This window comes from Squalius cephalus (assembly GCF_949319135.1).
Source record: "Squalius cephalus genome assembly, chromosome: 23".
NCBI lineage: Eukaryota > Metazoa > Chordata > Actinopteri > Cypriniformes > Leuciscidae > Squalius > Squalius cephalus.
Window position 1 is genome coordinate 10,969,581 of NC_137144.1, and position 27,976 is coordinate 10,997,556.

Below are 27,976 nucleotides of genomic sequence, written 5' to 3' on the forward strand. Positions count from 1 at the left end.
TAAAAACCACAAAAATCAAGCATTAATAAACAATGTTAAGAGCCTATTTGTTCGTTCACAACCATAAACGTCAAGAAAAACATATGTCATTCTAGTAAAATTGAAATATTTCATTGGTTTTCCAGATGCGTCTATGGTGTAAGACTGGAGAAACTGGAAGAGAGGGCTACTCTCTGAGAAAATAAAGGAAATTAACATTTTAACTCTCTTGCTATATTACCATCCCCATTCGAGACACGATCACACTTGAGTTGATCACCTCCCAATTTACACATCATTCCCTTCACCCATCCCTACCTGAATTCACCCAAAAATCTATATGGTTTAATATGAACAATTATCATACAGTATTATACATGTTTGGTATCATTTGAAATGTCTCAGTGCGACTGGTACAAATGTCTCATTCCCAAAGAAGTAAGCCAAAAGGTAATAAAGTTCTTAAGAGTTTAGAGATAACTTGCACACAGAGGAGGGTGTGTCTTCCAGGCAAATGGCATTCTGCTCCCAAAAGGTGTAAACTCTGAATGCAAGTTCCCACTGTGAACTCATGTTTACATTTGAAAAGAGGTTCTGCCTTGTCTGAGTATTTAGGGAGATGCTGAAGAAGGTTTGTGGCGATTTGTAACTCAAATTAGCCTGTGATGCGGAGTGTATGTAAATATAATATTTAATAAAAAAATATAAGTAAAGAGTTAAATAGAACAATCAAATGTATTGCTAAACTATTATATAACTGACCAATAACCAATTGGGAATCTAACCTAAATTCGAGGTTGTGATAAAATGGAGTCAGATAAAAGCTTAAATGGAATTAAATTACTTTGCCACGCGGAAAGACAGTAACGCGCAGAGACCTTCACGCGTTCTATCGGATGCCTCCTTTGGACCGATCTATACAGGCTTACACTGGTTTTCTTGAAGTACTTTCGAAGTGCCGTGTAAATACCATGAGTGCATAAGTGTTTTTCTTTTATTAATATTATAGATTTAAGTAAAATTGTGAATTACTTTTACATTTTTATATTTTCTGGGTTTTTTTGTTTTAGTAGGCTAATGTTTTTATGCTTTAAGTTTTAGTAAATTTGTTTTGTAATTTTTTTTTTTGTGCTTTTTAAAAAAGTTTCTATAACTTTTTATTTCACTCTTAGTTTTAATTATTTTAGAATTCAGATGTCACCTTGGCTACTACCTGAAATAATATTTATTAGTTTTAGGTAATGATAATAACCCTGAAGTTCATGAGTATGGTAATGATATAATGATATATTCATCGAATTACTGTTTTTGTAAAGAATGTACTTAAAATAATCTAACAAAAAATTCTATATTCCAAATGAAAACATAAACAAATTAACATCTAAGTGATGTACATGTGCTACGAGACAACGTAAATCATATTCATATATCATATACAATCATACAAGGACTTTTAATTAAATTAGCATTCTGAACATTTGGTGAATGTGGTGACAGACCTGCAGTTCTGCTGTAGATGAGGGCATGGAGAGAGGAGGGCAGTTTTCTGTCATGTAATTCTCCCTGTCTACAATTAGCTGAGTGGCTTCTTTCTCCATAAGGCCCTTTGCAATGCTAAGCACCAAACTCTGTAGGGCAAATACATCAGTTAGACCCTGGATTTCATACAACACCATTATAGTGCTTTTATCAGCAACACACATACTGACAAACATAAAAGCAGTCAGAAGAAATTACACTATTGTAAAGACCACATGTAATCACATGATGTGCACAGTTTTCTTTCCTATTGAAACAGGAGGGTGGGACATTTCAACGGGTCGGATTTTACTTTTTATGTCAAAGCCATGATGTGATGTGCTACGTGCTGGTCTGTTGTAGATGGTATTAGAATGAGGGACATTCTCATTCTACAAAGCATTTGATTGGACAAAGTAATATCAGTAAAATAGTTTAACAACTTAAAAGCTACATGACATTTTCACTAGCGAGGTAATGACGGCACTGTTCTTGAAGCAGATAAACTTACTCCGCTTCGTGCCATGACTGCATTACCAACTCGGCTGTGCATTATTTTATAATAATTCAATGACCCGTCATCAATTATTCCTTAATTATATTATATTATATTATATTATATTATATTATATTATATTATATTATATTATATTAATCAGTTACAAAAGTCAAATATTATTTCATGAGGTCTTCAATAAATATTTTATAATATTATATAGTATCAAAAGCATCTGTATATTCTTTACTCTACCTTGAGATGGTGCTTGCGGCTCGATGTCATCTTTTTTCTGTGATGGATGATGAAAGAATTACAATTTAACAATAATAGATTCCCATTTCTTTGATATGAAATCAATGAAATAAGATATTCATATACTCACTCAGACATTTTGGGCCCCTGTTTTCTTCACCCCTGTACAAACAGAGCAGAAAAAATATAAAGACATTTTTTGAGAAATGAAACAACTATGAACTATTATGCTGTTTGTACTCGTTGTGAATACGCAGGTCACAAGAAGTAATTCTTTTATCACTTTTACTCACGACATTTTACTCACGACATGCTATCCGGCAACAAAGGATACCCTAATCTAAGCTAGCGGCGGCGCTGCAAGAATAAGACAATGCATTGACTGAGACAAAAATGCGTTTGCCCGCCTATCTATATGTAGGGGAGACGGTGAATAACCCCTATTTCAAAAAATGGTGGCGTGTTACTTTAAATATGAAGAAAAAGACTATGGACTTTTGACACATCTCTGAATAGTTCAGAAGATAACAGACAAATTGTCCTCTTATGATCTGCTATTGGTGAGTATCTAACCCTGATCTTTTTGAAGATTCACTCACGTTATAAACATCAAATAATATAGATTTTTATATCAATTCTTGCCCTTTGTTCGCCCTAGCTAGCCTGGTGATGAAAAAAATAAAGAGAAAAGGTTGTTTTAGATCTAAACACATAGATTAATGCATTAAACAAATGTTCGACCGTTATTGCATCTCTTCAGCTTTTTCAGTTTCTTGCGCTATGTTTTAAAATGCTGTGTAAAGTCAAAAGTTCAACTTTTGTAAACGACACCCACGCTATTTTTCATTTTGTTTGCGTTTTAAAAGCATCAGCGCATTCCTTAATTTAGCTTACCGCCGTTTTAAAGCCCATGGACAATACGTTGCTACACGTATGGGCTATAATGTCTATGGGACTGCAAGTCGACAATTTATAGTATATGTCTGTTTAGGGACTAATTATGTATGCTTGATTAGTGATATTAAAGTGTACTTTATTTGTGTTACAAGTACATTACAAATTCATTACGCGTGTCTTCGAAACATACAAGCCATATACGTGTATTATATTTGAGTAAAAAGTATAGGCTATGCTCAGTTTAGCTTGAATTCCAGATACTACAAATTGTACACTTTGTCTTCAATAACAAATGCACAATAATAAACAAATAGAACTTACTTTGCTATACTTTGTACAATATACTATTGTATACTATAATGTATTTTGAAAGTATACTTCAATGCATTGTTACAATGATCATTTTCATCACACAGTTAAAAATATAGGCTACCTAAAATATATATTTTAAGTAAAGTGCAAATAAACAGAATTTTCACTTCAAGTATATTTTTTTAAAATATATTTTTTAGAAAATAATATACTAAAGTACAATTATTTTAAAGTGTGTTAAATGTTGTTTTATGAAAATACGTAAAAGCATGATGCTAATATACTTTTAATATATTTAAAGATCGTATATTTGCAATGTACAATTGAAAACGGGAATATATTTCAAATACAATAAAGTATACTTTTTTTCATTAGGGATTATTTATTCTTAGCACCCCCTTTGAACTCTTAAGCCCCCCTTAGCACCCCGAAGAAAACAAATCCTGGAGCCGCCACTTGAACCAGCACTTATAAATGTCTTGCAATCCAGAGGGAAGGGTGTGAATTTCCCCCTCTGATATTCAGTATCTCAGTCTCCCTGCTTCTGGAACAATCTATGCATATGTCAACAATACAACTAATCTGACCCTGTCTGCAGACAGCTGTATAAATCACACAGATCGTGTTTTTTTCTGTATTCAGAAATGTATTATGCTGTATTCTTGCATATTTATAACAGATCCCTTCAAAGCTTAGGATGGTTCGACAGAGATATCTAAGGAAGGGTTATTTTTCTTTCTTTCTTTTGTGCAAATAATTGTTTTTATAGCATTAAAGGGTTAGTTCAGCCAAAAATGAAAACTCTGTCATAATTTACTCACTCTCATGTTGTTTTAAACCTGTATGAGTTTCTTTCATCTTTTGAATATAAAGGAAGATTTTGAAGAATGTTTGTTAACCAAACAGTTTCTGGTCCCCATTGCCTTCCATAGTGTTATTTTCTATACCATGGAAGTCAATGGTATAGCAACCCACAATATATGTTGAAAATATCTCCTTTTGTGCTCAGCACAAGGAATTAATACAGGTAAATGATGACAGAATTTTCAAATATCCCTTTAATGGGATAAACAATAAATGTATTAGCATTTGTAGTGGCATTTCAGCATACATATTCATGTTCATACAGTCATTTAAAATGTCACTATTGTGCCAAGCTCATTTTGGCAGTCCAACACGCATTGCAAGATATTCAACTGGCATTTAATTCAGTAGCAAGAAAATAAAATCTTTAATACAAATTTAGGATTACATAATTTGTGTACAATAATCTAAAATTACTTTAAAAAAAATAATGCTAAAATAATCACTTAATAAATTTTTTTTTAAAAAATGTATTATTTTTAGTTTATTTTATAGTTCCAAATAAAATAAAATAAAATAAAATAAATCACTATAAACTGCTTACAGAAATACGTTTGTCATCCTAAAAATACAATCCAAAGCATGAGTTCAGTAAATTCCAAGTGAATAACACCTCAAAAACAAGTCAAGCATCTTTGGATGAGACAAAATGGAATCAAACCATGAAAATGTAGACATTGTCCTCACCTATATGAGAAAGTTAAGCAGCAGCTCAGCCCTGAAAGAAGAATATCTGAAGGAAGCAGACCACTAGCAGCAGGACTACACTTATAAACCAGTATATAAACCTGGCGTCATCATTCGTCTCCCCTCTTTATGGTAATGTAACTAACCACAGTTGGTTTGCCAGGCTCTTGAAATATCCACTTTTAATGTCCGCCAATCACACTGCTTAAAATAGACTATTGGAGAAAACAAATTTCCAGATGTCAGGATAATGAAACTAACAAGAAGAATTAGGTCAAGGCAGTTGTTGAATATGATCTGATAAGGGCTGTCAGGAGTCGTTCATCTGCCAAATGAATTGATAAACATGCAAGGTGTTGGAGAATAACAATTGTGTTTATGTTTCTTTTCTTTTTTGGCTGTAACGAAGAAAAAATTACATTTTGTTTAAACTTGATTATTTATTTTTGTTTTGGAAAAACAAGCTGCCATTTCTGGTTTGTAAGGATTAAGTTTCTTATGTTTAATTAATAGAAGCAACTGATTTATTGTGATTTATTGTGCTCCCCCCTGCCTTTACCTAACATGATCCTCTGGGTTGCAAAGTCAGCAGCGCTTACTAATAAACGTAAGACAGTTGGTAGTGGACTATTTTCAGAAACCTTCAACTCAACCTTGCTAAGACAGAACTGCTTGTGGTCCCGGCCAACCCAACACTCCATCACACCTTCTCCATTCAGCTAGGTTTGTCAACCATAACTCCATCCAGGACAGCCAGGAACCTTGGAGTTGTGGTTGATGATCAGTTAAACTTCACAGACCACATTGTTAGAACTGCTTGGTCCTGCAGATTTGCCTTATACAACATTAGGAGGATCAGGCCCTTCCTATCAGAGCATGCTACACAATTCCTTGCTCTTGTTCTATCCAGACTGGACTATTGTAATGCTCTCCTGGCTGGTCTTCTGGCCCTCTCCTGGCTGAGTGGTCTTTAACAAGCCGAAGAGAGGACACGTTACACCTCTCCTCATAAATTTGCACTGATTGCCAATAGCATCAAATTCAAGGCACTGATGTTTGCCTACATAACAACCAATGGCTCTGGACCCCTATACCTAAACTCACTTCAGAGCCCTACAGAAGCTTGCGTTCTGCAAGCGAACGTCACTTCGTGGTGTCATCCCAAAGAGGCACAAAATCACTTTCACGGTCCTTTTCCTTGACTGTACCATGCTGATGAAATGACCTGCCTATCTCAACCCAAGCTGCTGAGTCTTTAGCCATTTTCAAGAAACTGTTTATGCAGAACATTATACATGATATAGCCTATGGGGCAATTTCACACAATATACATGATATAGCCTATAGGGCAATTTCACATCTATAGATTGCTTGTTTTGTTCCGAAACAGGGACTCAATTTGTTACGTTACATTTTCTTCTTGGTTCTGTTCGCTTTCACAAGGCAACCCTTCAAAGTGTACCAAAATGTGTTTGTGCAAGTCACATGCGAGTCCTCTTATTGGTCATAGTTTCCTCTGCGTCATTTATCAAGATGATTAACAAGCTCACACCATGAGCTTATTGTGGCTTTATTTGTAACTGTCAAGACACACGCAAATACTATACGAATGTAGCCGTCACTCCCGCTATTAAATTATGTACTACATTCGTATTAATACTACAGCAAATTCAAACACGCTCTCTCTGGATCTCTCTGCGCTGTCTAGATGTTAACAGAGTCAAGACACATGTAAACACTATATGAATGTTATAATGCAGCCAGAGCATGAATCAAGGCTTCATCGGGACAGCATTCTAGCACGGAGAAGTGCAATTACACAACATTTTAAGATGAGAAGGTGCTCTTTTAGTTTTCAACTGTCATAACGTCTCTTGATAATTGCTCTTTTATTGAAGTTTTGGGTACCACTGGCCGAGAGACCTGTGGCGGAACAAAAAGAAAGGGGAACAAAAGATTCTCCGCCCGGTCCTCCTTCAGGGGAGGGAGTGCGGTCACCATCTCCCGAAGAGCAGTAACTTCCACCTCCGGTTCACCCGTCTCAGGGTCGCTTGCACTTCTGCTTGCCACCTGGTTTGGCAGCAGCCTGGACAGGCTGGCCCGCCTTCCTGCGACTGGCTCTGCGTTGTGGCCTAGTTGGAGGCTGCTGCTGAGGCTTAGCGGGAGCGGAGGATGTCGCAGCAGGGCACCTTCGGCCGGCAGACGGGCAGCGGTTCGCCTCCGTCAGCTTCTGGGCAGCCGACAACTGTTGGGCGAAGCTCTTGACTGTGTCGCCGAATAGCCCAGCCCGGGAGATGGTGGAGTTCAGGAACCGATATTTATCGGCCTCCCTAATGTCTGCCAGGTTGAGCCAGAAGTGGGGCTCCTGGACCAACATGGTGGACATTGCCTGACCAATCGAACATGCAGTCTCCTTCGTTGCTCAAAGAGCAAGGTCGGTCGACGGACGTAGCATGGAGGGCAGAAGCAGCTTGTCCACAGGCTCTGTAAGTCTTGCCCGTGAGACCGGACGAGAACTTACAGGCTTTGGACGGGAGCCGCAGATTACCCCGCCAGGAGGCAGCGGACGCCGGACACAGTTGCATCGCGACGGCCCGCTCCACCGGGGGGATATCCACATGCCGCCCCGGGAAACCAATTGTCCTGCCTAGAAGGTTCTGGACACGGTGGAGGGTTCCACACGAGCCCAACCTTTTCAGCAGCCCGGGATAGCATAGCCATCCACTCTTGGTCCGTCTCGGGCAACGAGACAGAAGGAGGCAACGCAGCCGAGTCTTCATCCCCAGAAGACTGAAGCTCCCCCTCCGATGCTGCGATCGACATCTGATCGTTAGCGGGAGCCCCAAAGGAAACGGCTGGTCATCCATGAGAAGGACCAGCGCGCTCCAACGGAAGCTCCATGGCTTGCAGTGTTGCAAAGGCGTGAGGCACCCACGAAGGTTGACTCGGTTGACTCCTCACGGTGATCCTCAGGTCTGGGGACCAGAATAGGCACTAGATCGGGGCATAGGCGAGGGGACTGCACCTCCCTTGAGGTAAGCCAGTCTCGACCTCAACACCGCAATAGTCATGTTCCCACAGTGAGAACATGAGCTATTCACAAAAGCAGCCTTAGCATGTTGAATGCCCAAACACGAGAGCCAGCTATTGTTGCACAAGAAGGGATAGTGCAGCCTGCTGTGCAATCTCAAAATGGGAAACGCCCACCGAACCAACACAGAAATGTAACCGCAATTGTTGAGCTTTTAAAGCTTGTGGCCACTGATCGCGCCGTCACACCAACACCAAGAAAAAGGATCTTCCCACGAAGCAGATTATTTTGTTAGTCTTGAACACACCCTGAAGAGAACAGGACAGCTCTGCTCTGAAGTGAAAGACAAAGGTGCGTGCATCTGCTTCCGTATTTATACCCGCACTGCAGGGCGGGACTAGTCAAGTCAAGTCAACTTTATTTATATAGCGCTTTTCACAATGCAGATTGTATCAAAGCAGCTTCACAGTATTAAATAAAATAGTACATCAGTGTTTGTTTCTAGTGTAAAACGTCCACGTTTGGTAATGCTGATCAATAGTATTGTTGATTGATTGATTAAATTAAGTATCCCCAACTGAGCAAGCCAAAGGCAACAGTGGCAAGGAACCGAAAAACTCCATCAGGTGACCTAATGGAGAAAAAAAAAACTTGGGAGAACCCAGGCTCAGTCGGGGGCCAGTTCTCCTCTGGCGTTTATGAACTAGAGACCGGATTTAACTGTAAGATAAAAAATATTATATAAATGCCTGGCTGAAGAGATGCGTCTTTAATCTAGTTTTAAACTGGGAGAGCGAGTCTGAGCAACGAACAGTATCAGGAGGGCTATTCCAGAGTTTTGGAGCTAAATGTGAAAATGATCTCCCTCCTTTGGATGATCTGGATATCCTAGGTATGACCAAAAGCCTCGAATTTAGTGATCTTAAAGAGCGCGATGGATTATAGGGCGATAGAAGATCCGTTAAATAAACTGGAGCTAAGCCGTTTAGGGCTTTATAAGTCAGTAGCAATACCTTGTAATTAATACGGAACTTTATAGGTAACCAATGTAATGATGATAGAATTGGTGTTATATGGTCAAATTTTCTTGATCTAGTAAGAACTCTAGCGGCGGCATTTTGGACTAACCGTAGCTTGTTTATTGAGGATGCAGGACAACCAGCTAATAAAGCATTACAGTAATCTAGTCTCGAGGTCATGAACGCATGAACTAACTTTTCTGCATCAGAAACAGATAGCATATTACGTAGCTTAGCAATGTTTCTAAGAAATCCAGGGTTCCAGGGTTCTCGCGAGAGCACATTGAATTTGCTCAGCGAGTTTACTCTGGCGTCGAGTAATGATGCTCATTAAATATGCCCTTGTATCCGAGCTGCACCAATCACATCGGGTTATCTGATATAGGCGGGCCAGAGGCGTGCTAAACAGATGACGACAACGCTGTGACGTCAAAGTCATTAGTAAACATTGCAAGATGGCTATGGATGAACACCAGTTGTTTGAAACGGCTTTGGTCGCTACAATGAACGAGTTAGACTTGGCTTTTTATCTAAAAGAGGAACAGAAGATGGCGCTCGAATCGTTCCTTTGCAAGAAGGGCGTTTTTGCTGTTTTGCCGACCGGATACGGCAAAAGTCTAATCTACCAGTTAGCTCTACTGGTAGCTAAGCGTATGGGGCTTGTTGTGATTGGTCGTAGTGTTATCCAATTGCGTGCAGTGAGATTTTCAAATGCATGCTTGGTGCCGCCCCTCGAGCTGGCCGATTTTCATTAGTCAATGCCAGACCATTAATCTTTCAGATTTAGGTCTGGATTTCCAGGCCTGGGGCGGGACAGGGCGCGAGATGCAAATCTCGCACGACAATGTGCATTGGCTCATTCTGTATACCCTTGAAGATGATAGGGCTCCCTGAAGTGATCCCAATTACGTCGGCACGTCGACTTAAAGTCGATCATGACTGACTAAAAGAACTTCTTTCTTACTGAACTGTTCTAAAAAAGAACTTCACATTCAACAGAGGAGGAAATGTGATTAATTTTGACCAGTTCCACTGATGAATTTCTCCTCATTAGCTGACCATCATTAGCTCTGTAAAAGTAATAATAACTGAATCAAACAGAAGCTGAGGCATAGACAGCACATAGCTTTGTTAACTGTAAAAAATAAGTTTTACATATTTAATGTCTAATATGATGTTTAATTACAGGAGCTGAAGACTACAGTCATGTAAGTATCTGCTTTATTCTGCAAGGGACAGGTCGCCCCCTCTCATGGAGGCTGCCTCCTGGACCATGATCACATGACCAGCTGAATACTACTCACTTTATCTTGATAATTCCCCTGTTTTCAGACACTTTTGGTTGAGGAATAAATGAATAATGGCAACAAATTTGCCTGTGATGGGATAACTCAAGGCCTTGCCTTGCCTTGAACGAATGTCTGATGCTTAAGGCACACAAAATGTGAAACACTTTGGGATTTTGAAGTCACCATCTTATTGGTTGAATTCTATTTTCTACAGGATTTTCAGGAGAAATCTGTGTCGCAATCTTAAATGGTCTGTCTGGAAACAAAGCCATTGCGACGCCAAAGGCCAAACCCCCTCATGGAAGAAGAAAGCCGGCATGTTTACAACTGTGAAAATGAGCGCTTATCAGGATCAACTAAATGCTGGATTATCAAAAGTATGTGAAGTATGTCAAGTTTGTGGCATAGACTCTTTAAAAGATGTCCAAGAGTTTTACATGCCAGTCTGTTATTGTAGGGACATTGACTTTACATTTTCATTCCCCTAAACATAACGCTGAACAAAACAAACTGGGATTGGTTGCTGTACAAGTCAGTGAGGTGGTCTCTTGGGTAGTCCTTGGCCAATGGAGCCATCAGTCTGAAGGTCTGGCTACACGAGATTAAAACTGCGTTCATGTAACGGTCACCAGCTGGAGTGCCCTTGAGAGCCACCAGAGGGCACTCCACATAAGACTATTATCACTCACAAACTACATTTCCCATAACTCACTGCCCAGACTCATCATCACTTATCACTGATCACATTCACCTGTACCTCATTCACTGATTGCATTCACCTGTGTCTCATCATCCTGTTAGTCTCAGTCTATTTATACCATGTTCATTCATTCACTCACCGCGAAGTCTTTTTTAAGTGTTACACTGCATTTCTGAGCATTCTCCTGGTTTTCTTGTCTCTTGGTTTTGGATATCTTGCCCTGTTTCCTGGATTACTCTCTTGCCTCTGGTCCCTGGATTACTCTCTTGCCTCTGGTCCCTGGATTACTCTCTTGCCTCTGGTCCCTGCCTGTTTTGTTTGTTTGTTTCTTTGTTTTGACTGCCTGCCTGTGTATGACCCTTGTCTGTACATTGGATTACGCCTCTGGATTGCCCCATACAATAAAGCTGCGTTTGGATCTCAACCCTCGTGTCTCAGAGCAGTTTCGTAACAGAAGACTTTGCCGCACCCAGATCCAGCAGCTATGACCTCCAGGAATCCAGCAGTACGGATCTCACCTGATCTTCCCAGCATGAGCCGGGAGTTCGCTGGACAGATCGCGGCCTTGGCCCTGGATAGCCTCGATCTGTTCCAGTACACCTGGGGGTTTGTTCCTCTCGCTGCCTCTTGCTCTCTGGGTGACGAGGCAATTAAGTTGTGTTACCGGCTGGGGGCTAAGGAGGTCGACCCGAGGGAGCTCCCCGATCTCTCCGGTCTGGATTGGAGAGAGGCACTCTCCAGATGTCTGGAGAGCTTCCTTCCGTGGCACGCCATGTCACCGTCTGCACTTCACGCATGTCCAGCCGAGCCTACACTTCACGCCAGTCCAGCCGAGCCCGCACTTCACGCCAGATCTGCCGAAGCCAAGGCAGTATGCGTCATGCCCGCCGCCCCTGAGACTGAGAGCGGCATGCCCGCCGCGCCTGAGACAGCAAGCGACATGCCCGCCAAGCTAGAGCCTTCACCGCTGGTCCCGTCCAGCACAGAGCCCTCTTCACTGCTGGTCCCGTCCAGCACAGAGCCCTCTTCACCGCTGGTCCTGTCCAGCTCAAAGCCCTCTTCATCGCTGGTCCTAACCAGCTCAGAGTCCTCTTCGCCGCTGGTCATACCCAGCTCAAAGCCCTCACCGCCGCTGGTCCCGTCAAGCCCAGAGCGTGCTGATCCTGATCCAGAGACTGTTCACGTCACGTCTGCCGATCCAGAGACTGTTCACGTCACTTCTGCCGATCCAGAGACTGTTCACGTCACTTCTGCTGATCCAGAGACTGTTCAAGTCACTTCTGCCGATCCAGAGACTGTTCACGTCACTTCTGCTGATCCAGAGATTGTTCACATCACGCCCGCTGAGCCAGTGTCTCCGGACAAGATGGCCGCCGCCGAGCCAGTGTCTCCGGACAAGATGGCCGCCGCCGAACCAGTGTCTCAGGACAAGATGGTCTCCGCCGAGCCAGTGTCTCAGGACAAGATGGTCTCCGCCGAGCCAGTGTCTCCGGACAAGATGGCTGCCGCCGAGCCAGTGTCTCCGGACAAGATGGCCACTGCCACGTCGCCTGAGCCCTCAGCAGAGATGGCCGCCAACACGCCTGAACCTGGGCCATCAGCAGAGAAGGCCGCCGACACGCCTGAACCTGAGCCCTCAGCAGAGATGGTCGCCGACACGCCTGAACCTGGGCCATCAGCAGAGAAGGCCGGCGACACGCCTGAACCTGAGGCCTCAGCAGAGATAGCCGCTGCCACGGTGTGTGTTCCTGAGCCGGTGTCTGTTCCTGTACCTGAGCCGGTGTCTGTTCCTGTCCCTGTGTCTGTTCCTGAGCCGGTGTCTGTTCCTGTGCCATGGCCGCCTGAAGGGTCATCTCCTCCCTGGCCGCCTGAAGGGTCGTCTCCGCCCTGGCCGCCTGAAGGGTTGTCTCCTCCCTGGTCGCCTGCACAGCCTGCTCCGCCCTGGTCGCCTGCACAGCCTGCTCCGTCCTGGCCGCCTGCACAGCCTGCTCCGCCCTGGCCGCCTGCACAGCCTGCTCCGCCCTGGTTGCCTGCACAGCCTGCTCCGCCCTGGCCTTCCGCCCTGCCGGAGTCTTCAGGTCCTCTTCCGCTGCACGGGCCTGGCCCTCCATCCCGCCCCCGGGTCCGCCTCCGCTCCACCTCCCTCCTGGACAGTTTTAGGAGCGTCTGGAATCCGCTCCTTAAAGGGGGGGCTATGTAACGGTCACCAGCTGGAGTGCCCTTGAGAGCCACCAGAGGGCACTCCACATAAGACTATTATCACTCACAAACTACATTTCCCATAACTCACTGCCCGGACTCATCATCACTTATCACTGATCACATTCACCTGTACCTCATTCACTGATTGCGTTCACCTGTGTCTCATCATCCTGTTAGTCTCAGTCTATTTATACCATGTTCATTCATTCACTCACCGCGAAGTCTTGTTTAAGTGTTACACTGCATTTCTGAGCATTCTCCTGGTTTTCTTGTCTCTTGGTTTTGGATATCTTGCCCTGTTTCCTGGATTACTCTCTTGCCTCTGGTCCCTGGATTACTCTCTTGCCTCTGGTCCCTGGATTACTCTCTTGCCTCTGGTCCCTGGATTACTCTCTTGCCTCTGGTCCCTGCCTGTTTTGTTTGTTTGTTTGTTTCTTTGTTTTGACTGCCTGCCTGTGTATGACCCTTGCCTGTACATTGGATTACGCCTCTGGATTGCCCCATACAATAAAGCTGCGTTTGGATCTCAACCCTCGTCTCGGAGCAGTTCGTAACAGTTCACATCAGCAGATGGCAGTATAAAGTCCAAGACAATTGTCCACAGCCAAAAGTGTCAAATCAACAAGTGAAAAAAATGGTGCAATTTGCTGCCCATTATTAATTTGAATCAGCAAGTGAAATATACTTTTATTAAATTTATTTATAATTGTATTATTATTATTATTATTACCATGTCGTGCATATTTTTGCTCACACTTTACCACACTGGTAATGTTTGGAACAGCATTCTCATCAACACTCAATATAGCATGTTCAATATGTACATATACAGTGCCCACTATGCATATTTTTGTATGCATGACTAATTACTGCAGTATGCTGTATGTAATACTGTATCCGACAATGCAAAGCTCTCAACGTAACTTTCCATTTACAGTGTGATACATAAACCAAAAGTAACATCAACCCCCTGTTTAACAAACCAAATTTTGTACACATGCTTGGAATAAAAAAGTAAAATAACCATTCAGTATCTACTTCATTGACATAACAGGTAATTGACTCCACTGACTTAATTAATCAGGTAATGTAATGATGTAGGCTATTCATTATGCAACAACAAGAATACTAAAATTGACACATTTATCACTGCACATCACATATGCTACAGTATCACATTGATTATAAAAAATAGCAGTCAGTATCCTGTTTTATCAATTGCATGTTATGTACAGTTATTGTACAGTTATATTGTGCATGTTATTTACAATTATGCATAACAACACACAGTCATGTAAATCTAGTTACGTTTGAAGATGCAAATTACCTGCAGTTCCCACCATGACCAGTAGATTTTGCCACTTTCCATCCAGCTCTCTTCCTGATTATGTTCATCCTTAATCCCTGAAAAGAAGAATCAAAGGTTATGTTTAAAAAATAAATAAATAATAATCAAGGCCTGGTTTCACAGACAGGATTTAGATTAAGCCAGTGCAATAAGGGCATTTAAGTAGCTTTTTTTTGTGCCTTAGAAAAAAATATAACTGATGTGCATCTCTATACAAAACAATTGCACTGACATATTTTAAGATTTGTCAGTGCAAGTTGCTTTCAGTTAAAACAGCTCAAGCATGAATTTAGTCTGGGACTAGGCTTAAGCCTTGTCTGTGAAACCGGGGATAAAGGTTAGGTTAAAAACACCCAAACCAATGCTCCAAGCGTAAGGTAGGAGTTTAGTTGATATTTGCACTGATATTTTTGTTTTCCGCTTTCCAGACAGGTTACCAAACACTCCCCTGCTGCGTCCCAATTCAAAGGCTGCATCCATTGTGTCACTGCGGCGTGACAAAGGCTGTCCCAATTTCGAAGGCTCCTTAAAATATGTCCTTCGTTTCCTTTGAAATTAAGGATACAATAGATGGATCCTTCGCTGCATTGCGTACCCCTGAGTTCATTGCGCACCAATGGCGACATTTTTTATTTATTTATTGCCGAATTACACTTTTAAATGTAAGGATTGGGTTTCAACTTACTTAGAAGTTCGGGGGTTTAATATAAACTTTCATTTTAAACCAGAAAAAAAGTGTCTTGTCACCTGTTTAGCTTAACTGGTAAATTAAAATAAAATAAAAAAGTGTTGTTTCTATATTTAATTTCCCATATTTGCTTGCAGAACGTTATATGCTATAGTCTATATACTTTACAGTAAGGGCATACTAAATTAATTACCTTTATTTGACAAAAGTGATGTCCAATACAAATTACTGCAGGTCATTTTCTTTTTTATGAACAATTTTAGTGAAAGGTATGTTTAATTTGATTATTTTTTTTAGAGAATGTGTACTTTATCATAGTATGGTGTTTTCTATAAATCAGGGGCAGACATCTATTTCAAACCTTTTATCTTGGATTTATTTTGACCCCCATGACTTGTAACCAATGCTGCCATTTGAAATCGATATTGACATAATCATTGAAATACAGTTTTAAAAAGTAATATACTAATAACCACCATAAAGAACACTGAAGAAATAAAATTGGGGGGGAAAGAAACACGGGCCTACATTACTCCAGTAAACAAACACCACTTGGCGGTTCATAAATAATCCTGCTCAGATTTCATGGTGAATTTTTGCTCTTCTCAATACAGTAGTGTTAAATAGATTAATAGCGGGATCCAGAAAGCAGGTGTTTGCCATTATAGTCCAGTAAAGAAGGAGCATGTTAAAGCCTTCAGATCCAAGGTAAGATTCAGGGGAGTCAACCAAGAGGTGCTCACCCAAAGAAGAAGGCTGGATTCACACGTGCTGTTGACAGGCAATGAGGGTTTTTAATGGCATTCTTTGATGGCTCAGCAAAACCTCCGATTTCTCTTTAAGGAACTGCTGGGTTGCTAAGACCAGTGGATCAGAGCACACATCTGAAATTCACACCACAAATACCTTCGATGTTCCCTTCTTAAAAATAACCTAACCTTTAAAGACATTCTTTTTATTTAGAATTAATAGAATTTAATAGAATTTTCACCTCTGCTAGTAATGCCTACTTTCACTTATTAAATTTAAAATGCTTTGTGTGGGTCTTGACATTACTCACCCAATGATCCATCAAGACATATACAGGACATCATTCTGCAAGAATTATAAAATATTATAATTATATTTTACCCTCACACTTGATATTAACCTTTTAGAGACAAAAAAGTTCTGTCATGACATCTCTCTGAGTGTTTGGCATGGTAATGTGTATGACATTGTTAATGTGTTTGGTCTTGGCGGAAAAGTTCTGCTACGCTGCTGTTATTGCTGATGCTGTAGGTTATTGTTGCTGCTGCTCAAGTACAGTACTTGCCAATACACACATGACATGCTGCCCTGAGCAAGTAAGACATGCTGCTGCTGTACAATATAACGTACATCAATTACCTGTAGCATATCTATGCAGGTGGAGCTGGGGAAGGTGGAGGGTTTCTGAAAGCGCACTGCACTTTTAAGGCAAATGCTAACCAAGTATTTGAAAGTTGAGTATGCGAGCTCATTGGCTACTGATACAGCAGGAACCAATCAGCTGTGCCTTATAGAGAATGGTGTGATTGCAAGCAGATTGAGTTAAGGGCCGATCAGCCTGTGCCATCTAGAGTTTCATGACAAAACTTTGTATTTATTTATTTAAAAAGGAAGGAATCTTACCTTGATGATAAAACAACAAGCAGCAGTTGGTTTAGAATTGGAGTTAGTTATATTGAATTATAGTTTAGAAACAGTTCTGTGTAAAGTCAAAATGAAACCTTGGGTGGGTTTCAAAAAAAAAAAATGTTGGGTGGGACTTTATGAGATAAATACCAGTAAAACTGGTATCAGGTATTTGACGATGGAAAAATATGAGGGCTTGGTCAACTGAAACTGAGGTGGGGTTTACATTTAGTAAATGCAATTTTCTTTTTAACAACATTCACAGATGTTTCATTTGCATTAAGACATAGAATATATTTTGTCTGAAAAAAAGTGTTTTGATTACGTGTTAATTAAGCAAATTCAAGATTACAGTGATAGTTAAATTATAAAAAAAAAAAAAAGAAAAGAAAAAGCAGAGAGCAACAATTATTACAGTTGGGTTGTTTATTTAGAAAAGGTAGGATTTTGGCAAACAGTCAATCTGTGGTATTTCTATGGACTATAAATTAAACTGATCCTACAGAACCTTTAAGTAGTACATTTTATTTAGATCAAAGTCAGGAAATGATCATAGCGGATCACTCATAATCGTCTTCAAGATTCAGTTTCAAACATCTTCTTCCTGCCGCCCATACCAGCCTTATCCTCAATGTTCTTACGCCAGTCTCCAACATCACGCAGTTCTTTATCCTGTAAAACAAAAGGGGGTTTCAGTGACCTGGAAGTTGTCTGATCCCCTAAAAATGAAAATGTGGTCATCTTTTGTAGTCACCTCCTCTTTGACCTCCTTCTTGACTTGCTTCAGGTTGGCTCTCAGATCCATGGAGACCTTGTGCTTGGAGCCCAGAAGAGCCTGAAGCATAGCGTCAGCAGACATGCGCACTTTCTTCAAAGGAGGCTTTTTGAACTTGCCCTTCAGGTCAACGATCTTGATATTTAAGTCTTTGACCTAAAACACACAAATAATCTCACTGACCACATCGATGATGGACCACATATAAGGAGATGCACAAGAAACATCTTACCTCATTAATGACCATGATGGCTTTGTGCTCAAGAATATATCTCTCCTCATCAACAACAGCGATTTTTTCATGTAACTCTTTGCAAAACTCCTGTTGACAGAATAAAATTCACGCTAAAGCTTTGCACTTCCCCAAAAACTTCTAGAAGTAATAATAACCAGATTGGACCTCTAGTTCTTCTTTGGAGCTTGGACATGAAAACGGAGGACAATGTTCTTCCATGTATCTCTTCCTCTCCTCCTTCTTCTCGATGTTCTCTGCTTCCAGCAGGTCTTTTGCAACCACGAGCATCAAGCTCTACAAGAAAATTTGATTAATTGAGAATCCTAGTATACTTATAATTTTTAATGGAAATTTTTTGATGTTGGTTTGGTTCAACTGATAAAACATGCGCTCTTACCTTCAGGCTGTGTTTTTTACTACTAGACATTCGTTTGCTAATAAAGAGGAGAAATAAGGACATATTTTACATTAGGATATTCACCACTGTATTGTGGCATTGTAGTAACATTTGTACTTTGACACAATATTTACTGTGCTTGCAAGAAAGCACAGCATTGATATTCCTCAAGCCTTCTAATTACCGTTTGTTCTAAACTATGATCCATAAGTTCTTACAATTTTGCAATGACCCCTTTTTAAACTTATTTGTCATGTCAGCCTTAGGGCCCATTCACACAGAATGCCTTATTTAATTATTTCTCGAAACATGCATTAGACATGCATGTTTGACTGTTGCAAAGAATCTTGCTGCTTTTTTTATGATGATGTATCATGTTTAAATTCCTCGCATAAAAATTCTTAAGGCTGGAATCCACTAGATGACTTTTAAAATCTGAACAGATTTTAAAACACTAGGCATCATACACTTGCTGACTTTGTAAATGGTTACAGAGAAAAACTGGGCATTATATACTAAACGACTGAGAATTACATACTACCAGGCTTTTAAGTCGTTCAAACTCACACTAAAACATGTTAGGAGATGCATGACAATATGGGCTAGATTTACTAACAGCTTCCGCCAATGCAAACCCTCTTTTGGCGTTAAAAACTACCATCAGGACTTTACTAAAGAGTAAAGACACGCAGTGAAAAATTTGTGAAAAAAAACACATTAGGTTTACACAACAGGGTTATTTTTGCGGCTGACCTTATTGCATTTGCCTCTGTAGGAGTTTCCCTTTCAGACGCTGAGAGGAGAGTAATTAAAAGAATCATGCAAAGTGCTTCTGGCTGCTTCTGTGTTCTTTAATTTGCGCATCTTCAGTAGATCACACGCAGATCTTTCCACTCCCATCATACACTATGCAATTTTCTTTGAGATCTGTCAACTTTGAACTCCCAATATATGTAGACTTTCATCAACAAGGACAGTCTCATCCAGACTGCAAATCAAGCCAAAAAGCTGTGCAAAAGTCACATAGTGCGTTCCAGCCTTCTGATTAGCCCCTTAGATTCTTTTTAAGAAATGTAAGATTAGAATGTGAAGAATCTCCCATTTTTTACATTGATAGAATGTTAGCCATTCAAAACATAAAATATTTGCATTCTTTACTATAGCAGGTTTATCTTTCGCGTTCCTCCAAGAAACTTCCCCAGGGAAACTTTGCGTTTCCTGGCAAAGAACTCCTGCCTTACAGGCACTGGTATATTCTTCAAAATAATCAATGGATTGTATACTTACTCAGACATTTTGGAGAGTGTTCTTTACAACTTTTTGACAGGAAGAGAAAAGAGAAATGCATCAGAGGCCAAAAAATACACTTTACACAAGTATGAGAACACAAATGCTTCTAGGTACACAAGCATCATTTAGTTTCAACATTGCCACAAAGGGCTCTATAGCATACATTAGTACAAACTGTCTTCTCCTGTCATGGTGGAGCAGCAGTGAAGAGAAATTTAAACTGTCGACAGCACTGATTAATTAAAGCATCACCCCCCACCCACACCAAGTATATCTGTCCAACAACTTCAGGTTAAGGATTCAGTAAAGCCCAAAGCTCGTTTCTAGCACGCAGTTTGAACCTACAACCTTTCGGCAACCACTGCAGGTGGACATAATGGCACCAAATTCATAGACCAGGGTTCCTCAAATCCAGCCCTGGAGAGCCACTACCCTGCAGAGTTTATCTCCAGCCTTAATCAAAGACATCTGAACAAGATAATCATTGTCTTCAGAGTTACAGGTCTTTGAGTTTGATCAGGGTTTGATCTAAACTCTTCAGGCCAGCGGCCATCCAGAGCCGGATTTGAGAAACCCAGCCATAGACATTCTGATCATGTGAGCTTTTTTGCATTACCCTTGATGTCACCACATGGTCCCCAAAGCCTCTTTGACTCATCCGAGAGGATTTTCTCTAGGAGGCCACTGCAATATGATCTCAAGGCCAGTACATCAGCTGCAAACACAGCCCCATACTCAAGAGCATCTCTGGGATGTCAAAGATATGACAACACAGCTCTCCTTTATTCCCAGCTAAACAACTGTCTCAAATGTCTTTCTTAATATACTCCTCCTCTGAGAGACAGACGGGACTAACTGGCTAACCGATGACAAACTGATTGACTTATTTAGTACACTTAAATGGACTCTTAATGCCTCAATGACATACTTAGAAAGCTGTGAAGACAACAGTCAGTTCACATACATCTATTTGAAGAAGGACTATTCTAAGTAGCCATAAGGTGAATGAGGACACATTTTGCAAAAGCATATGACAGAATAGATCATGTAGTATAAAAGCCTTAGTGTCTTCTTGTGTGAGGGTTTGGTAAAAGAGCAACTTAAGAACTCTTAAAAGTCAAGACTAATCAGTTCTCTGAAGAAATATATGCATATTCCAGAGCTTCCAGATGGTTAAGGCATTTCAAACCATTACACAATAACTAGAAGGTCTTTGTGAATAGACAGCATTGTCTTTCAGATTCAAAAGTTTATACGAAGACAGCATCGTAAATCAGTTGTTTTTAAGGAGGACCATAAGAAAGTGTTGACAGGTGGAGTAAGACTTAAGGATCAGTTTCAAATGTATGCTCATGTCGGTGTTCACTTTCAAATGGCAGTAAACTGACATCAGCAGGCAGTATATCAAACCTGACTTCCCCCTTCAGATCACCATTCAAAACGATTTATCTTCTTTTTAGCATTGTGTTTCCAGAAGGAAAGACTTCAGTTGAGATCAAAAAACAGAAACTTTACACGAGTTAAAATCGCCAATAACGATCATACAATGTTTTGACGACTATTTGAAGATATTTTCACAAATAATTCACAAATCAACTTGGTATAAATACACAATAGCTACAAAACTACCTAAACAACAGTACAACAAATAATCTATATAGTACATACATGATCTTTGCAGATGCCTTCTTAACATTGCAGATTAAAAAGAAGAACCAATCCTCATGACAACCTTCTCCATCACCTCCATTATCAATCCCACAAACTACATTTTACAACTTCTAACAAATATCTACAAAACAAAATATAAACTAAGACAATGAACCGAGGGAACTGCTCTCACCCTTCTTGAAGAACAGAGGAACGTCTTCTAGGGACAGATGGCTGTCAAACCGAGACACAGGCAGCAGACGTGCTAAGAAGATATATATTGCATTCTCTGATCTCTCTGCAAATCCATGGTTTCTCTTTATGGAAGTGGATTACCCACCAAACCAATGAGCTGACAAGGTCATGAAATACGGCACTATCCCTCCTTCGCTGCGCCTTCAGTATAAATATCCTGTCCTTCAAGATAGTTATTCTTTTATTCTAAGAATGACTTTCTCACAAAGACCTCTTTGCTTCACAATCATCTATATCCATCCATCCATCCATTCTATCTATCTATCTATCTATCTATCTATCTATCTATCTATCTATCTATCTATCTATCTATCTATCTATCTATCTATACATCCATACATCATTACATCCATAAATAAAGAATACATATCATAATGTGAGTTACCTTATGTCCGTGTGTTCAGCATGTTTCCGGACAGCTGCTTCTCACAGGTGCCAGGAAGGTGTCACTGTTACCTGTTACATTTAATCATAATAAAAATATGTTATAAACTTTTATTTACTCATAAACCAATAATACAAACTGACAATAAATACTTACTTGTTCCACAGATTGGTGAAGAAAACTGGTTACAAAGTGGTTTATGCATCAAAATGAACACAGAACATCATTCCTGCTTCAACGTTTTAATGATTGTGTAAGACATTGATACATGGTTGAGAATGCACATTTCAGGTCCAATATTGAACAGAAAACTAAGTGATCACATTTACTTTCCCACAATAGCAAATGTAAATGAATGTGTTTAAAGTACAGTTTCTCTCACATTAAAGACAAGGCCAATTATGTTTGAGCAGCGCATTGAACTTTAACAAAATTTAAGCCTCAGTTTCAAACATCTTCTTCCTGCCATCCATGCCAGACTTGTCTTCAATATTCTTACGCCAGTCTCCAACATCACGCAGTTCCTTATCCTAGTATGAGAAAATAAAAATAAGATTTAGTCAGTTAGCCAATATACTTAGGATTTGAGATCAGCATCTTTTACAATTTTGAAGGTTCTAAACTCTTTTAGACAAAGCAGTAACATGAACTGCGGGGAAGGGAGAAGAATGCAGTTTAAACGCTCACCTCCTCTTTGACCTCCTTCTTGACTTGTTTCAGGTTGGCTCTCAGATCCAGGGACACCTTGTGTTTGGAGCCCAGAAGAGCCTGAAGCATCTGATCGGCAGACATGCGCACTTTCCTCAGCACAGGTTTCTTGAACTTGCCCTTCAGGTCAATAACTTTGATATTCAGGTCCTCGATCTACAATCAATTAGTGAGGGTTACCAATATAGAAACTTCAAGATAAAACACAAATTGGATTGTAATATAATTTAGATAACATCTTACCTCCTTTGCACACTTATTGACTTTCAATTCCAGGTCATATCGCTCCTCGTCAGTGACATCAATTTTGTGGTGAAGCTGCCTGCACAATTCCTATAAACAATGAGGACAAAGAGTATTTATTTAATTTTATCCACTTACATTATGTGTCCTCTAAGGTGTCAAACACATTTTTTTTTATTATTATTTATGGGAATTTATTATATTATACCTGTAATGCCTGCATGGATCCAGGTAGAGACAGAGGCTGGCAGGTTTCTGACATGTATCTCTTCCTCTCCACCTCTATGTCCTTTACTTCCTGTTCCAGTAAACTTTTAGCGATAGCAAGCATCAAGCTCTGGGACACAGAGAGGCAGGGTGTCATTATTAATCATTAATGGTCAATGAAAAATAGGTTTTATTTTAAATCATACTGTACCTTAAGATGATGCTTGCGACTCGAGGATATCTTTTTCCTGAGGTGTTTTGAAATTTTGAGATCAATCAAATACATTTTTTCACATTATTATTTTATATTCAATATACACAAACATAAAAATATACCACCACAGCAACTAATTTCTGTTAGTTGAGGAAGATTATGATAATCTAAAAAAGGGGAATTCAAAATATTTACTTACTCCGACATCTTGGCTGAATTTTACTTTCTGCCCACTGTGAAATAATACAAAATTTACAATTAATGCAAAGCACTGGTAAAATTACAGTATGCAATTAAAGTAATAATGAATATATTTTTATCAGCAAGGAAAAGGGACTGTGCATGGACTATTTAAAATGTGATTTGTTAATGTTTAATCTTGTATAGTGTAATAAAAATTTTAAAAAAGTTCATGTATGCACTTTTTTTTTTTCTCATCATTTATTCAATTATTGATTCATTCAGTTTAATAAGATTGTTTAATATAATATAATATAATATAATATAATATAATATAATATAATATAATATAATATAACTATTTGGGAGGCTGTAATAATCACACAGTGAATGCAATAACAAAAGTCTTAATTTGGCTAACATCATGATAATACAGGAACAAAACTCATAGGACACAACCACCTCAACACAAATGACATGGAACAATGAAAAGAGGACACTAAGGGTTTAAATACACAGACAGAGTGTGGCCAGCAGGGTGGGCTGAGAGGCGTGGGAATGGAGCGATGCCTGTGGCGTAATTACTAGCATCACCTGCGTGCCACATTAGCCTCATGTCTCAAGGAGGAGCTCCGGGACGATAGGACCCAGTTTTTTTAATGTTTATTTGCGGCAGTCGTCCGAGAGGGACAGCAGTTTTACTTTTGTTTTGTTGTTTGTTTGTTTATTTTACAATTCAATTATTATGTTGATCGTTCACCGCCGGTTCCCGTCTCTCAGAGTTCTATTTTACTCTGAGAACTGAGCAATCTGCGTTTTTGCCAGTCACCAAGATTTCAACAATGTTTAAGTTTGGGTAAAGCGCAGTGCTGAACGCAGATGTCGTCCAATCACAGTGGAGGAGGGGCAGGACAAATACCACATGACCAACCGTCACATTCTGCGTGTATAACGATAACAAACGACAAAAACAAGCACATCTCTTTATCCAAATCAAGTGCCAGAGCAAGTATTTTACATTGTGTTGACATTTTTATATTCAGAAACAAACTATTTGCGAAATCAGATACTAGTAACAGTTCCACGGATATTCAATATCATAGCACATATACTGTAACATCTCAACTGAAAAAAAAAACGTTGCACCGCCGAAACATTCTCAAGCGCTCGCAGCAAGGCATTTTAAGAAAAGCACTGGTGAACTGGTGGACACAAGGCCTAAGAACAGGTGAGGAACTAATGAGTAGCTATGGAAACTAATAATGACCAGGAATATAAGCAAAACATGAGCAGGGAAAATGAAACCAAAACCCCATTACACCCCCCACCCCCCAGTAACAGGGCCCGATTTACTAACAGCTAGCGCCAGCGCAAACCCTCTTTTGGAGTTTAAAAATCTTCTGTCAGGATTTACTAAAGACATGCAGTGAAAAATTTGTGCTAAAAAGGCATGGACAAAGTTTATTTTTGCGGCTGACCTTATTGCATATGTTGAAGTTTCCCTTTCAGATGCAAAATTTATGAGAGAAGACCATTTAAATGAATCATGCAAGGTGATATACTAAGGTTTGCGCTTGTTAATTTACTGGTGTTTGTGCCATTATTTACCGCCCAAAAAAAGCAAGTCTTAAACCAGATGCTAACAGGTAGACTGCGTTGGTCATTATGGAAATTATCCGGCTGCGTCTGTGTTCTTTAATTTGCGAGTCATCAGTAAATCACGTGTAGACCTTTCCACTCCTAGCATTTTTTTTTTTTTGTAATTGCCCTCTCATGCTAATTTGCCCTGTTTAGTAATTTGGCCCCAAGTGAGGAGGGAAGGCAGAGGCTCTGGAAGCAGAAAACAGTCCAGGAAACAGGAGGAGATAACGGCGGGAGAAACTAGGGAAGTGATGTCGGCAGGAGGAGCCAGGAAGGAGACAAGAACAGGAAGAGCCAGGCTGAGACCCAGAGCACAGCCAGGATGAAGGCCCATGGCGGAGTCAAGGGAAGGAGGAGCCATGGTGGATACTTGGTAGGCAGACTGAAATGGAACCGATGGAAGTGGAGACCCAGGCGGAGCCGAAAAGCCGATGAAACTAAGCAATACTGATGGATTTGGAGGCAGAGCCGCAGCGACGAGTGTCCGAGGCGGAGCCAGGGTGCCAGAGGACTGAGTCAGAGCCGATGGGACTGAGGAACAAGGCGTAGACAGAGGGAAGGTGGAGCCTGATGGACCCGAAGGGGTGGAGGGACGAAGTGTAGCTGAAGGCCATGGCGCCGGCAGAGCGACGACTGTCCAAGGCAGAACCAGAGGGACGACAGCCCCAGGTGGAGCCGAGGGAGGGAGGAGCTGAGGTGGAGCCAACTGGTCGACTAGCTGAAGTGAAATGATGGGCTCGGCAGCTGGAGGCAGAGCCAGGGGATCCCCTTGCCAAGATGGAGCTCGAAACCTGAAGACCCAAGGCAGTTCCACAAAGCAGAGTGTAGTCAACAGAAGGGGAGCCGAGGGACAAAAGGGAGCCTGCAGAGGCAGGGCCGGAGGACTGGCTCTCTTGGATCGCTCGCTGAGGCTGGTGTAATGGAAAATGCAAAGTGAGTGATCCGGGTAGTGGTTGAGCCAGGCCAGGTCTAAAAATGTCCTTGTGTGGTCCTCAAGGGTGTGCTCTTCCTGCTCTAAACAGAGCAGGTAGACTTCTGGTAAGTGCATTTATAGAAACATCGTAAAAAAAATCTTATCTTTCGATTCCTTGTTCTGTAACGATTTAAGTGGCTGTAATAATCGCATGACACAGGAAATGCAATAAAGTATTTACTTGGAAAACATGCCAGTAACAAAATTTATAGGACACAACCACTTCAACACAAACAACACAGAACAATGAACAGAGGAAACTAAGGGTTTAAATACACAGACAGATTAATCAACAGAACTAAGAACAGGTGAGGAACTAATGAATAACTATGGAAACTAACACAATTAAACTAAGCAGACTTAAACATAACCCTGACATCTATAATATAATCATCATTATGTTCAAATAAGGCAGTGATGGAGTCTTCTGGTCCAAAGTGAATCATCTGCTATTTTTGGGCAGAAGGTATAAGTTTTCCATCTCCTGAGATCTTCTGTGCTAAGCCTGTTTCTGGGTGATAATCAAAATCTTGACCCCACCTCTATTCCTTCCCTTCCAATCATCTGCAACTGATCTAACATAATGACTCAAATCATGACATCAACTTTTTCCACATAAACCCCTCTCACGGTTTTAAATTCCATTTTATTAAAGGCTGAGCCTAACTTAAATGTATGACCAACTGATCAAAATTTATTTCCAATGAAATAAATTACTTTTTTTTTTCATTGGATGAAAATTCTGTCATTTGCTAACTCACATATTATATTATATTATATTATATTATATTATATTATATTATATTATCATTTAAATAAATGTGTCAAATAACACTAAATTTAAATTTAATATTTACAACATAAATGTCCCTAATAGGATTAAAAAAAAAGTATATAATAATTAGTTAAAAACGAATCAATTATCAACTGTCTATTCTTCTTCTGTGTCAGGATTACTTTTAGAATGCAAATAGCAATGCCAGGTCAAAAGTATGACAATGAGTTACCATTGTGATAATGTGAGTAAATATGTAGTAAAGTCCTTTACATTTGAACAATGCTAATACTCCAGATTTAAGCCATAGCATCATTGTCTAAAGCACCAAAGAGATCCCTGAGGGTCATTTTAGACACGCCAGCTGAAGTGTTATTTATTTATTTTAAGATTCTGTCTTGACAGCAAGATAAACATTGGCATATCACCCTCTAGTCCTAACAGCCGAAATGAATCGAGTTTCCAAATCTCAAATCAACACATTATATTTCATCTACCAAGTGTGTGTCAAAATAGCTCAGTGATTTTTCAATAGCAGTTTTCTATATTCCCAACAAGAATACAGATTTAATATCCCATGACAAATAAGATAAAATAAAACCAGATAATTAATTTCCCACCAAATCAATCCAAGTCTGAACAAACTTTTCTTAAAGGTTCTGAAAAATGATATCATGCACAAACTACTTTTCTCAATTTATGCTTACAAAAAATAAAATAAAAAAATTAATCATCTGTCAATGTCACAAACTGATACAGTGCAGTTGGTCGAGATTCACCCAGATGCTATTACAACATTAACAATAGGATAATCAAAGGAAAAAGCAGAGAAAACAGCAGCTCACCTATGAGCTGAGGCACACGCAGCCAGAAGAATGGAGGAAGAACTGGGTCTCTGCAAGGAGCGGGCATCATAAGTATATATTGTATTCCCCTATGACCAAGGAAATCCCATCTCTCTTTTTATGGTAGTAGATCCATCCAGAGAACCAATAGAACACACACACCTGAAACACAATATCAAATCCCTCATCTCCACCCGAACCCCCTCCATATAAATAACCCCTCTTTAGATTGTGCAATTTATTTTTAATCTAACAAACTGAA

The 27,976-nt window shown here is 40.1% G+C and overlaps 3 protein-coding genes across 4 annotated transcripts in view; all 3 read right to left on the bottom strand.

Annotated features, from left to right (window-relative positions):
- LOC307151805 (troponin I, fast skeletal muscle-like) overlaps positions 1–5,164 on the bottom strand; it is a 22,641-nt gene extending 17,477 nt beyond the window's left edge. Inside the window, exons 1-4 of the mRNA XM_079859975.1 lie at positions 5,009–5,164; positions 2,379–2,410; positions 2,249–2,285; positions 1,479–1,607 (exon numbers count right to left, since the gene is read on the bottom strand). Coding sequence (XP_079716101.1) covers positions 1,479–1,607; positions 2,249–2,285; positions 2,379–2,386 — 174 coding nt within the window. The 5' untranslated portion in view covers positions 2,387–2,410; positions 5,009–5,164. The remainder of the gene's footprint in view (positions 1–1,478; positions 1,608–2,248; positions 2,286–2,378; positions 2,411–5,008) is intronic.
- A 12,190-nt stretch (positions 5,165–17,354) lies between these two features.
- On the bottom strand, positions 17,355–21,579 carry tnni2a.2 (troponin I type 2a (skeletal, fast), tandem duplicate 2). Of its 2 annotated transcripts, XM_079859970.1 has the most exons (7): positions 21,482–21,579; positions 19,636–19,664; positions 18,349–18,385; positions 18,117–18,245; positions 17,949–18,038; positions 17,696–17,872; positions 17,355–17,613 (listed from the first exon to the last, which is right to left on the bottom strand). In XM_079859970.1, exons 2-7 carry the CDS (start codon positions 19,641–19,643, stop codon positions 17,518–17,520), a joined length of 537 nt encoding a protein of 178 aa, XP_079716096.1. In that variant the 5' UTR covers positions 19,644–19,664; positions 21,482–21,579; the 3' UTR covers positions 17,355–17,517. The 2 variants fall into 2 exon arrangements, with proteins under 2 accessions (XP_079716096.1, XP_079716097.1); XM_079859971.1 differs by lacking the exons at positions 19,636–19,664; positions 21,482–21,579 and adding an exon at positions 18,483–18,533.
- A 581-nt stretch (positions 21,580–22,160) lies between these two features.
- On the bottom strand, positions 22,161–27,976 carry LOC307151801 (troponin I, fast skeletal muscle-like). Its single transcript, XM_079859969.1, has 7 exons — positions 27,715–27,976; positions 23,500–23,533; positions 23,298–23,334; positions 23,088–23,216; positions 22,880–22,969; positions 22,616–22,792; positions 22,161–22,458 (listed from the first exon to the last, which is right to left on the bottom strand). The coding sequence occupies exons 2-7, from the start codon at positions 23,505–23,507 to the stop codon at positions 22,363–22,365; spliced, it is 537 nt and encodes a 178-aa protein (XP_079716095.1). The 5' UTR covers positions 23,508–23,533; positions 27,715–27,976; the 3' UTR covers positions 22,161–22,362.